The sequence below is a fragment of the Ochlerotatus camptorhynchus genome, unplaced genomic scaffold, assembly GCF_037179485.1.
Source record: "Ochlerotatus camptorhynchus isolate MF236.1 unplaced genomic scaffold, CSIRO-AGI_Acam_v1.1 ptg000631l, whole genome shotgun sequence".
Taxonomy (NCBI): domain Eukaryota; kingdom Metazoa; phylum Arthropoda; class Insecta; order Diptera; family Culicidae; genus Ochlerotatus; species Ochlerotatus camptorhynchus.
In genome coordinates this window covers 1,209,549-1,223,107 of record NW_027041110.1, presented here as the reverse complement: position 1 = coordinate 1,223,107, position 13,559 = coordinate 1,209,549, and the positions used below count along the sequence as shown (strand labels likewise).

The 13,559-nt window shown below is 38.1% G+C and overlaps 1 protein-coding gene across 10 annotated transcripts in view; it reads left to right on the top strand.

Moving 5' to 3' along the window:
• KCNQ (KCNQ potassium channel) overlaps positions 1-13,559 on the top strand; it is a 462,308-nt gene that overhangs the window by 204,930 nt on the left and 243,819 nt on the right. The window contains exon 8 of one of the 10 annotated variants that reach the window (XM_065237546.1): positions 10,588-10,635. The exons of the other annotated variants lie outside the window; for them this stretch is intronic. Within the exon in view, the coding sequence (XP_065093618.1) occupies positions 10,588-10,635 (48 nt within the window). The remainder of the gene's footprint in view (positions 1-10,587; positions 10,636-13,559) is intronic. 10 annotated transcript variants of the gene reach the window in all.

Sequence of the window (13,559 nt, the reverse complement as noted above, 5' to 3'; positions counted from 1 at the left end):
AATCTCTTCCGTCATTAAAAAAAACCTTTGAACACTACGCTTCCCTTTGGTTTTTGCTAAATTTCCGTAAATCTTAACCAATAAGCCGTATGTCTAACTAACTTGCTGAAGCTCGAAAACTTCCTGACAAATGATTTTCCAAATTCTTCAGGCTTTGGTTGCGCGCAGTGTGCTGAGGATCTGCGAATTTCTTCCTCAGTTTCCTCTGTGACCCTTTCCACAGGTTGGCTGGCCAACTACCCTGCTCTTCCTTAAGCCAAGAATGTCCTTCTCACCATACTTCATTGCTACTAATCTCCTCTGGTAACAATCCTCGTGAGATTAGGTCCGCTGAATTTTCAACTCCTTGAACCATGTTTCCACATGCAGTTTTCCGTTGCGTTTTGAAGTTTAGCCACCAGATTGGCCACAAAAGTAGTCCATGTCGAGGGAATTGCCTTCAGCCACTGTACAACACAAGTAACATTTTGTATTTTTTTTTTATCAAAATGGTGGCTTTAGCATTTTTCAATAAATTGTAGCACGAAAACGCCACTTCTGATCTAAAAGTCGCCTAAGAAAAAGCCTTGGAAAAATATACGCAGTAATTTTATTTTTGTAATTTTGAGTAAAACTCACAAGAAAAGATCATCTCCTCATCTATCGTATACAAATTACCACTTTAACCTGTTATTTTAAATTAGCATGTTCAACTATGAAAATCGTTAACTTCACGCAGAAGTAATACAAACAAATAGTTAAAGCACAAAAAAGTGTTAAAAACTCAACTACCACAAAAAGCATATCTTCAATTTAATTAAATGTTGTTCGCGAAAAAAAATCATCTAAAATGAAAACTTTTGAAATTTTTTAAACTATGAACACTTGAAAATTAACAAAAATTGTAAATGATCAACTTTAGGTCATATTTTTAAACTACTCGTTAACAATATTTTTTATATAATGTTTGCACAAAAACCGATGTTGAATGTCTCAAATATTGTTTCCCATTTGGGTATTACATAAAACAAAGCAAACTAGTAAGTATGTAAGCTCAGGCGGTAAAGGCGCAGCTACAAAGCAAGACCATGCTGGAGGTGGCTGGATTCGCTTACCGGTCCGGTCTAAGAATTTTTCGGGTAGGAAAATTTCTCCTTGAATTCCCTGGACATAAAAGCATGATTGGACTTGCCACACAATTATACCAATGCAAAAATGGTACAGGCATCGAAAGCTCTCAATTAATTGTGGAATTAACTGTGGAAGTGCATCTAGAACACTAAGTTGAGAGCACGCAATAAGCTAATATGCGATATGCAATAAGCTTGAAATGCGAAGAAGAAGAAGAAGAAGAAGAAGAAGAAGAAGAAGAAGTTCATAAATGTGGCCAAAAGTTCTAAGTAAATTTTAAATGAATCGCTAATTTTAAAAAACTCTCTTACAATGCTATTTCATTGAAGCACTTCCAGTTTCGTCATCTTCTTCAAGGCTTCGGTAGCGAGTGTTTTTCCAACACTCAACTTAGTGTTCTAGGTACACTTCCACAGTTCTTAATTGAGAACCATCTATGCCAATCAATGTATGAATTTGTATATTGTTTGGCAATCACAATAATGGTACTCTTTGCCCAGGAAAGTCGAGAAAATGTTCAACCCGAAAGATTTGAATCGGTATCGTTATCTGATACCCCAACTGAGTTACTTGCTTGATGGAATTTACACTTCTTCAGTAATCTGTTAGCAGCCAAGGATAGCTAATTTTGTTTCGGTGATGCTCACGTGAGTGAATTAGTTCTCCCATGCTTGCCCGGAAGTGCCCCAAGTGAATGCGTGTTGACATTTCATTTTTCTGCGTAGGAAAACATAGTTAAAGCTCCGCTGCATGACCGCATAGTGGTGGAATACCAGGTTGACCAGAAAAAATGTCACTTCCTGAAAGTGTTTTGAATCTTGACCGTAGTAAAATTTTTAACGTTTTGATCAGTTTTTCGAGATTTGTTATTGAATATTGTTTAAAAAATCATGCAATTCTGAACAACTTTTTTTCAAATTTTCATAGCTAATTAGGAGAAATGACGGCTTTGGCATGACAGACTATTTTCGGCAACCCAAATTGAAACACTATTTTCACTGGAACAACGAAAACGCTTCGCTGAATGCATGCAAACGATTCTTTATGCTTTCAGCTTCAATTTGACTATATTTTTACCACTGAGAAAAAGCAATCTAGCAAGGTTTTCTTGAAATGCAACACACACACACTACAAATTGTAGCTGATTTCGAGTTGCCGATAATAGAACAGCAGATTTACATGCAGTTCAAATGGAACGGTTGCCGAAGAAAAACTGGTTGCCGACAATACTCGCTCTCACTAGAGAAGATTGGAGCTTTGTAAAAGCGTTTCAAAACAGTTTTTGACAATTCTTTCAACTGAAATTGTTAGAGCAGCTGGCAGCAAAAGAATGTAAACAAACCAATACTGCATATGTGTGCGTTCCTTAGAGAAAAAGGCTATAGAAAGAAGGTCGATGCTTAGGTTGCCGAGAATACGTAAATTCCCCTAATTGAAAATACAACCAGTTTCAAAATAAAGTTTCAAAAATTCAAAATTATTTATATCTTAATAAGAAAATGTCTATAGTGGCGCTGGTGGTGTAGTGGTAAGCAGAGCTTCTCACTCTAGCGGCGCCGGTGGTGTAGTGGTAAGCGTGATTACCTCTCACCCCAGCAGGCCTGGGTTCAATCCCAGTCGGCACCGCCGGGATGTTCTGAGGCATAACATCTCTGATCACGCCTTCCTTCGGAAGGGAAGTAAAGCCGTTGGTCCCCGGTTCATGAGTTGATGGGTCGATAGGTGGTAGGGTCCAGGTGTGGGAGCTGCCTCCCTGGCGTCGGTAGCATTGGTGCACAAAAAAAACAAGATCGACGGAAAACAAATCAAAGGAAAAAAAAGGGCCTCTTACTCCAAAGAGCCTGAGTTCAATCCCAATCGGCACCGTCGGGATTTTCTGAGGCATAAAATCTCTGATCACGCCTAATAGTACAGAAAACAAGATCAACAAAAAACATATCCCGGAAAACATACTAAAAATGTCTACATTCAACAATCTTTGATTCAATTTTTAAACAACTAGAAGTCTAACTTCCATCAAAAACGATGCTGCAACACCGAATTAAACATGTCCCCCGTCTTATTAATCTAATTACAATGCGCAAAAAATGTTGCAATCTCGCTCGACATTTACCTCGCTCGCCGCAAAGCCACCGACCGCACATAATTTATTCTAAAATTTTCCTCATTGTCTCCTAGTAATTTTCCGTAACCACAGCTCCAAACCGCTTGCTACCGCTTTTTACTGTAAACGCCTGCCGGCAAGGCAAAAACTGAAATGCAGTGTCATAATTAATTTCACCCATTGCATCGGCTTATCCTGACAATTCCCTTGTGGCGAAGCGAGCAGCACTTTTTCGCCGTGAATTTCCCAAAGTGATTCATTAGGCAACCACCACCGCCATCGCTAAGGGTCTTCCCAGCAATGCCAGCCAGCGAGCCGGGAACGAGAGTCAGCTGCACACAAACGGTCTGCCTCTGCCTATGCTCGGCGCTCTCTGTGGCTGTAAGTAATTGCATCATAATGAGATGCACTCTGCCACGGACGACGGCGTCGACGATGGCGGAAACGATGACGAAGAACGACATTTTAAGGAAGCTCAATTTTGTCCCCAGCTCGTTTCGTTCGGTCGGTCCCCGCGTCCGCCGGTCTCTCTGATGGCCTTGCACTGCAAAAGCAACGGAAAATATTGACAGATGACTTGTCTTGGCTGTAAAGAAGTGGGACAAATAAAAAGCCACTTCCTTCATTATGCTCGGAGGAAGGAAACTTTTGTCAGTTTAGCGTGGCTGGGTCTGCCGGGCGCAGAAATTGATAGTGAGGGGAACAGAGGTACAGCTTTTCTGATGATGATTGCACTTGATGGTCTTAATTGGGAAAAAAGGGAGTTTGGGCTCATTTTGAAGCTCGTAATTTATGTTAACACAATCAGGTCTCATTTGCCGTCTGAAATATTGTTTTACCACATCGCCTAAAAAAAGTTAAGTACATCGTAAAATATTTGCTCAAGATTATTCGTACCCAGATCCCAAAGGAACGTTTTCAGCTGGTAGCTTCAACGTGTGCTTTTATTCTTGGAATAGTTCAAGCTCTCACGCATATGTGCATATCTGCCTATCACACGTCGTTTATGTACCTATTTCACATAACACTGAAAAAATTATGATTTTGTTTCTTCACCAGCTCCGTCTACATAAGCAACTCTAGTCTCTCACTCCTCTCGCCTAACTTGGCCAAAACTTGGGTGGTGGAACCAAACTTGGGTGGTGGAACCGAGGCTGCACCGGAAAATTTCTATTGCGGCTTAATTAAATGTGTGATTTTCCAATGAATCTGATGTTTATTCAACTGTTAAAGAACCAACGTGACGAAGAAATTAGAATATGTTATCTAAATCGTGTTTTGAAAAACCGTTCATGTAAATAGGTTTAATTCTTCTCCATTTATCAATCGAATAAACATTGGATTCATTAAAATAATCATTTCAGTGAACCGTGACAAAATGTTTCACATGCAGTTCTCGGTTCACTAAGCCTAGTCTGCTCGCAGCAGAAGATAGAACCATTTCTGAATTCACTGACTGTCTTCAAAGCTACTGTATTTAATATTACATACACAGTATGTACCTCTGCTGGTGTCGTGTGATTAATGAAAACGGATTCAGTTTGCACGTGAAAGCTCAGACGCTGAAATACCTGATAATACACTCAATTCTGTTTTCAAGCGATTTGTGTTGATTGTTTTTGATCGTGTTACGATCGATTGCGACCAAATTTAGTACAACTTGTTTCAAAAAATCTAAATAAAAAAAATCAATGAAAATACGGTGGTAGGTAATAGAAATACTGTAGCCATCCTGCATGAGGACAACATCTAACAAATCAAAATCACATTACAACAGAATTGAGTGTAGTTGGTAGTTATAAATATGCAACCGAATAAGAATGTTTTACTGTGCAGTGGTCCAGGAATGAAAATTAGGAGAAAATAAATATTCAGCATTAAAATATAAAAAGTGAGAGTGGATCTTAGAATTCCGTAACAATTGCGTCATTGTGTTTCACAATGAAACATATAAGATCCTATTTTTTTTCTTTCATTTCGCCAAAAGGGTGGACTGAAACATCAGTATTTTTCCTTATATTTTTTTTCCATATCGATAAGGAACAAAATTACTAATTGTTACGAAGTTCTAAGATTCACTATAACTTTTTTCCATAAAATTGCTGTATTTTGGCCCATAAATTGCTATTTTTACCAACATGTCTTGAATGAAGCTATAGCATTTAATAATCCTTTATTTTGAAACAAATTGCAAATAGGGTGGTTCTTAAAACGACTAAATTCAAGTTTTACATTTCATTTCTGATTATATCATGGTGAAACCTTCTACACAGTTGTAGATACTGTTATTTGAAGAAACTTTGTGTTCAGCTCATCCTTACTTTTATACAGTAGTTTTATTATTTAGTTGGTTTTAGATCTTTTGAAAGCTACGTAAAACTGGGAGCAGAAATTCCATGAATGTCAGGATAATTTAGAAAAGTGTTGGACAGTTAAGGAAAATAGTGGAAACCTTAAAAAAGTTTTAAAAATTTAAGCGATGCCTCTGGAGAACTGTGTATTAGGAAAATTGTTAAAACTTATGCGTGGTTAAAAAAACTTCAATGAAGCTTGAAGAAATTAAGTCCAGCCCCATTAACTTTACGGAAATTGTAGGAACCTAATAGCAGCTACGAGAATTGAAAGTAAATTCCGAGAATTTTAGAGGAGGTTCATCAACAGACTTCTGTGATATTTCAGGAACTTCAGAGAAGATTCGAAAAATTCAAGGCAGTTTCATTAACTTCAGAAAAGATGCAGGAACTTTCAAGATGTTCTATGAATTTCTAGGATATCTAGAGAATTTGAAGGATGTCCAGAAAACTTCACAGGAGTCCAAAAAATTTGTGGAAATTTTGAGAATATTAAAAAACAAACAAGTTCCAAGAGCTTCAACAAGCCGACAAATCGTTAGGACAGTTCCGATATCTGGAGGGAAGTTTTGAGAACTTAAAGTAAGTCCAGACTAATGAGGTGGTTCAAAGATCTGTTAACGTATGTTGAGAATTTTAGTAAACTTCTGAAATATATTAGAAGCTTTACAGAAGACAAGGGAAATAAAGGAATGTTTTAAGATTATCAAGTTATTCTTTCTTTTATTTAACGTCGGTCTCTGTTCCGCAATATAGTGCCAATCACCGATGGACATCGATTTTCATCCATTGACTGCAATCGAATGTGCAGAAAGGCAGCTTCCACACCTGCGTAGAATATCGCACCCATTCAACACACATGGGCTGCCTCAGAAAAATCCCACCGTCCTCGGCTGGTATTGAACCCAGACCCATAATGGCGAGAAAGCAGTCACGCTTACCACTACACGACCGGCGCCGGCTATGAATTATCAAGATAGTTCCATTAATTTCTTGGCAGGAGAATTTCGAGAAAATCAGGAAAGCTCCAGAGCGTCAGGGAACATTAAAAAACTTAGGGAAGTTCTATTAACTTCAAGTATGTTGCAAGAACTTTAAAATAGTTCCGAGAGCCTCAACACATTTTCGAAAACTTCAGCAACGTTCCGAGAGCATCAGAAAAGTTCTATAAATCCCAGGATGATTTTTGGGGCATTTTGCATATTGAGAGAAGTTTTGACATTTTAGAGAAGGAAGAGAGGAATTAAAGAAAATTCTAGATCTTTAGAGTACTAACAATAACTAGGGAAGCTTCGATTATTCTTTAATCATTTTTTTTTCAAGGTTGAAGATCTAGAACAATTACTTATTCTTCTTGTTGGCATTTCAAGCTTATTGCTTATTGCATATTAGTTTATTGCGTGCTCTCAACTTAGTGTTCTAGGTGCACTTCCACAGTTATTAATTGAGAGCTTTCGATGCCTGTATCATTTTTGCATTAGTATAATTGTGTGGCAAGTATGCACAGGGAAGTCGAGAAATTTTCCAACCCGAAAAATTCCTAGAACGGACCGGGAATCGAACCCAGCTACCTCCAGCATGGTCTGGCTTTGTAGCTACGCCTTTACCGACTGAGCTAAGGGAGGAGAACAACTAGTTCCTATAAATTCAGTGTGGTTCCATGAATTTTCTTTAAATTTTTTAGAACTTCAGTGACAATCTTGGAACCGCGTAAATTCTGATATTGTCAGGAAAGTTCAAAGAGTTGCTCCTCATCGGTGTACCCCCATGTCATTCTTTTTTATCACTATGTCGCTTAGTTCGAGATCAAGAGCACATTGCTCTCCAAACCTTGTGTTCTCAATCCCTACCATGCCATCCATTTATTACAATTTGTTATCCATAGCCTCTAGATAGCCGCGAGTATTCGGCCCCCGCTTTTCTAATGTAATTTTTAAGTAATTGTGTAATCTAAACAATGTATATCGGCTCCGCAAAGCTACGGCAAATGAGCCTTGAAAATAAACACATTATAAAAAGGGAAGTCCAAAGAACTCCAAAGAAATAAAAGATTAGAGAACTTCACAGGAGGCCAGAAAACTTCCAAAAAGTTCCAAGAATTTCAGTAAAATTACAATAACTGCAGAGAAGCACCGGAAAGTCAATAAAAATAACGGGAACGCAACAGAAGATTCAAAAATATTAAGAAAATCACAGTATCTAAAGAGAAATTCCAGGAATATCTAGTAAATTATGGGAACTTCAGGAAAATCCAAAGAAGTTTAAAAAAAAGTTTGAAGATTTTCAGGGAAACTCCGATAGCATACTCAAAGAACTTCAAGACAGTTCCATTTGCCTCAGGAAAACTGTGGGATCTTTTACGAAATTCTGTGAAATTCAGAGAAGTCCAGCAAATCTCTGAAAGTCCACAAAATTTTTGGAAATTCCTGAGAACTTCAGGGAAGAATAATGGGGTGCAAGGTAATCCAGGCATCATCGAAAAGTCGATAGAACTTCACAAATGCTAAAAAATAATATGCAGAAGTCACGTGAAGTTTGGGTTAGTTCCGAGAATTTCAGGAAAAATACGGGATCTTCAGTCCGATCAACAAATATCTGCAAGATTTTGCGAACTTTAGTGAAGTTTCGACAACTTTAGGAAAATTCTCACCAATTGGCATGTGATTTGATTTGTCGCATAAGGGCCATAAACAAATCTGACAACGTAAATTAACTATGTTGGGATGTAACAGTGGTTGAGGGCTTAGATTATCAAGGTTAGGATCTGGATGTACATCGAGTTTAAGAATATTTTTTTGCGCCTCAAACTCGATAGTTAACAACACGAGTTGATAAGATTGTATGAATGACTCTTTTCCCTGTAAGTATTTGTAAGTTTTATGGCGGGTTGAGTATAAACAAACCATACTCATACCGCAGTGTCGATTAGAGGGACATAAATTGTGCTTATATGAATTTAAACGTACCTACATTACAAGTATGGACTCTCGGGAAATGTGGTACATACACGCATTTCAGGAAAACGTCCAGAAAAAAGTACACCTTTTGATTTTTCTAAAAATATTGAAAAGACATATCAAAAATCCTAGAAAGTCAGTATTTTTCATAGATTCCTGCAAAAATTAATTATCTAAAATTTTATTTTTATCTCATTATCAAAAAAAATGTGGACTCTAACTTAACAAAACCGAAAGGGTGATTTATGCATATTTTTTAGTTTATCTTTGTGCCATGATGAGATTATCAAAATATACGTAAAATTTCTTCAGAAGAATTGAAAAACGCAGTTTTTCGATTTTTGATATCTTCCCCAATATTTTAAGAAAAATAAAAAGAAACGTAAATTGTTTAACCCTTAAGGCGGTTGGAAGCGCTCATATGGAAATTAAGCGAGCAACCAGGTCTCAATTAACGATGGCAGCACTAGCAATACAGCAATACTCGAGGACATTGAAATTTTTGGAGATCCGAGATTTAAAACAAGTTGCGATGTTCCGAACTAAGTAAAACTTTAATTATATATTATAATCAAACGGATCACTTCCATTGGTATTGTACCCCATCTTTGTATGACACTTGGAGACCCCTATGGTGACAACATCTTTGCTTTGACCCTAATGAGTAGTTAATTTACTTGGTTAATTACCGTAAATTCCACCAAGCAAGTTACTCTATTGGGTCCCCGGAATCTTTCGCGTAAAAAATGTTCTCGACTTCCGTGGGCATGAAGTTTCTTTCTGCTTGCCACACAATATACAAATTCATGCATTGGTTGGCAAAGAAAGCTCTTGTTAATTGTTGAAGTGCTTCAAAGAGCACTAGCTTGGGAGCATGCATAAGCTCTTGTAAGAGTGCCAAAGCCAGGAAGAAGAAGCATTAGCTACCCATGAACCCAGTGAAAAATAACTAACTCCTGTAAAATAAATATGTTTTAGATTTTGGTTCCTCTACCGTTGATGTTTTCAGCAAATTTGAAGCAGTTATCTTCATATACAGTGTATCTCTGTGAGTAGATAGATTTTTGAAATCTCGGCTAGTGGTTGAACAACTATTTATTGATTTATCAGTATAGCTTTGTACTTTATTTTTTCAGTAAAATTGGCGATTTTCAACTTTTTCTAGTAGGCGGATTTTAGTAAAACTAGCGGCATTTTGAAGATCATTATTATGACTACAGATCCGCAAAATTTCCATATGTTTGGCTCATTGTATTTCAAGAAAGTGTGTGTTTTTTTTTTATTTTTCTCTAAAATAGATCTAAATTCTCACACACTCATCCAAATAAGCCCAGTGCTTTACCGATAACCAATAAATGGTTGATGAGCCAGCAACCAAAATTTTTGAAATCTATCTTTTTCAGTAGTGCTCGTACAGATTTTTTTCTGAAATGTACGGACAGCTGTACGCTCAATTTTGAGATACACTGTACATTTATTTTCCAGATACCAACTTTTTATCTTTATAAATATTTTGTTGTATTTGTTATAATTTTTTGTTATTTAACGCTGCGTTATTTTAACATGCAATTTTGTAATGAAACCATGCATAAGATGTACCTCTACGAATGCATAGCATCGACTGATTGTAGCTGTCTTTAATCTACCAGTTTCACAAATTACATACTTAAAAAAAAAGAAAATATGCTACATGGCAAATATCCTAGGATCGTAAAATAACCAACAAAATATATCACACATTTATGTCCCACATTTACTAACTATTGTTGTTTGTTGTTGTTGTATTTCCTTTCTTTTCGTATATCATCACCAACCAACCAACCAACCAACCAACCAATCAACCGTCCAACCCAACCAACCTAAAAAATAAAAATAAACGGCCCCGACCACGAACCCATCACCACCACATCACCGAACTCCCTCGCAATCTGTATCTCTATGCGTGTGTGCGTACGTGTGAATGGGGGTGACCAATTCTGTGCCCTCTTCGATGTGCTTGTGCTTCTTCTGCGAATGTTTCCCCGACCACCATCACACCACCCGTCGACCGATTGTGAACTCCAGATCCAAACTGGAAGCAGCCGAAAAACTGGCTGCCGTTTCCGCTGCCGCGTAAGTGTAGTTCCACCACTTTCTCCTAGAGAACCAAGGATTCAAGCTTTGAAAATACGCTCTACTTTTTATCCTAGCGATAAAGAAAGTTGACTAATAAATAAAACATCTAGTTCTCTGCTTACTGAAACTTTAAAACTATAGGATAGATTCTCTAGATTTCGATAGTTTTGTTTTTTTGTTCCTAGTTGGCTGCCTCCCAAATGGGATGGCAGCGGTAGTAAAGCGTTTGGTTGTGTTTCGCTCTCTGTCTTGGGTAATGTGTGTCCATGGATCGGAGAAGTTTTCCGGTTTCTGCATCCGGCAAACTTTGTCCTATCCGGGTCCCTTAACTCTTTTTACATTCATAGTCTATCTTTTTCTTACCAAAGTGCGGTATCACAGTGTAAAAAATCATCAAACTCCTGGAGGAGAAAATCAACAACTTGTAGTGTCGTTTCCACTAGTTGCGTGTAGAAAATATCTGCAAAATTCTTATCAACAGTTTTCATTCGATGCTTTCGTTTTTTGCTAACTTATTGAATTTCTTAGAATCTTTTTTCCACTATCACTACATCTCTGTTTGCAGTATCATAACTTTGTATAGAGCTTTGCTGGGTTTCTTTACTCTAGCTTCGCCCTCCGGTGAAGCAAGCACTCATCAGTGCCAAGTCAAATGTTAGTTTGATGCGTGCTATTGTGTCTGTAATCCGTTATTGTATATTTTAATGCTTTAAAGTAGATAACAAAAAAAATATATATAGGTCTCCATTTTCATAACTAGGTTCCATTCACAAATAAAAGCAATGCAACGGAGGCAGTAAATTGGTTCCATCCTAAGATTGCTAGCCAAAATTCAACGAGATCAATTGATTAGTCGATGAGGCAGTACTGAACCGATGGCTATTGGAGAAATGTCTCTTTCTCACCAATGTTTGATAGTAATTAATGACTACCACATTAGAGAGGGAGAGAGGTCCATCCTACAGTCACCGTCAGTTAACTGAATCGTCTACTAATGAGCTCACTTATAGTCACTTATACCGACCTACCGTGAAGGTGGGTTATTCCGCGCATCTAAGGTGAAAGTAAAGTATTCTCTCTGCAAAAACTCTGTATGAAGAGAAAAGTTACCGTCTGATGTATCATTTAGTAGATTTTTTATCGTATTTTAGTTAAAAAATACAAGATTGAAAAAAATCGACACTGCTATTTCAAAATTTGCCTTGAAAACTTTTGTGCGATGTTTGTAATTCCACTCATTAATGCACTTAATTCCGCGCAATTTTATTCATCTGAGATTTAAACCCGATGCTGAAAGTCTTGTAACACTTCAAGGATGCAATTATTTCATTATAAGGTTTTGAAAATAACCGATTCTTCAGTGTAAATCGCCAATTAATTAATAATTTTAATGACTTACCGTACAGGTTTGGGCTAAAGGGTCTTCGATTTCTATGGAACTTCACCCATAGGTAGAGTTCATGGATATTTTAAAGTCTGGAACGGGCAAAAATTGGTTAACTTCAAATTGGTGTATTTCTGTTAAAAATGCATAAAAAAACTGAAATGCTGCATTTGGAAGTTGAGCGTATATACAATGGTTGCTATGACTAGTTTTCACCGTTTGCTCTCCAGTTTTCAAAATGACGTCCAAGCAAGGGCCGAGTGCACCGATGAATTTGAGTGCACTCACTCGAGAAAAAGTGACATAAGCTGCGGGCAATGTTTACTAATCATGAACACTAAATGTTCATGAATAATGAATAATGAACATTTAGTGTTCATGATTAGTAAACATTGCCCGCAGCTTGTGTCACTTTTTTTCGAGTGAGTGAACTCAAATTCATCGGTGCACTCGTCCAGAGGAGTAGCGTGTCAAAATTTTGCTCGCGCAGCAAGAGAATCCGACGTTCACACACGCCAAGTTGGCAAAATTGCTGGATGTGGCCAAATCGACCGTGACCAACGTTTTAAAAGTGTTCGGAGAGCGTCTGTCGACCGCCAAGAAGCTTGGAAGCGGCGGCAATCGTCATCCGGACGTGGCAGCGACGACGAAGAAGGTGTCGGTGAAATATAAGCGGAATCCTAACCTCTCCATCCGGGACGTCACTGGCAAGCTCAATGTCTCCCATACTACTGTGCAGCGGGCCAAGAAACGTGCTGGGCTGAAGGTGGCGAACCGAGATTACAAACAAAACACGTCGGCAAAGCCGCGGTCCCGAAAGCTGCATACGAATCTGCTCACAAAGTTCGACTGTGTCTGTGTCGTCATGGACGACGAAACTTATGTGAAGGCGGATTTCAAGCAGCTTCTGGGACAGTAGTTTTATACCGCATCAGGAAAAGGGAAGGTGGCTGAAATTTTCAAACCCATCAAACTATCGAGGTTCCCGAAAAAATATCTCGTCTGGCAGGCGATATGCACGTGTGGTCTAAAAAGCGGCATTTTCAGTACAACGAGAACCATCAATCAAGAAATCTACATCCAGGTGTGCCTGAAAAAGCGGCAGCTACCATTCCTAAAGCAACATAATAGACCTGTGCTGTTCTGGCCGGACTTGGAGAGCTACCACTATGGGGAAAAGGCAATCGAGTGGTACGATGCGAACAACGTGGTTGTGATACCAAAAGACCACAACTCTTCCAACAGCCCAGAAATCCGTCCTATCGAACAGTCAAACGGAATCTCAAAAAAACTAATAAATCCATCGAAAACGAGCAGCAGTTTAAATATTACTGGCATTCGGCGACGAATAAGGTCTATGAGACCACTGTGCAAATTTTAATGGAAGGGGTTAAGCGGAAGGTACGGTAGTTTGGATTTGGCAAACCAAAAGAATAAACGAACATTTTTTCCATTCCATTTCCACATATATGAGTTGAACTACCAAAAGAAAAATAAGAAGATTTTTGTGATATGAATTTTGACTGAAAGAAACGAT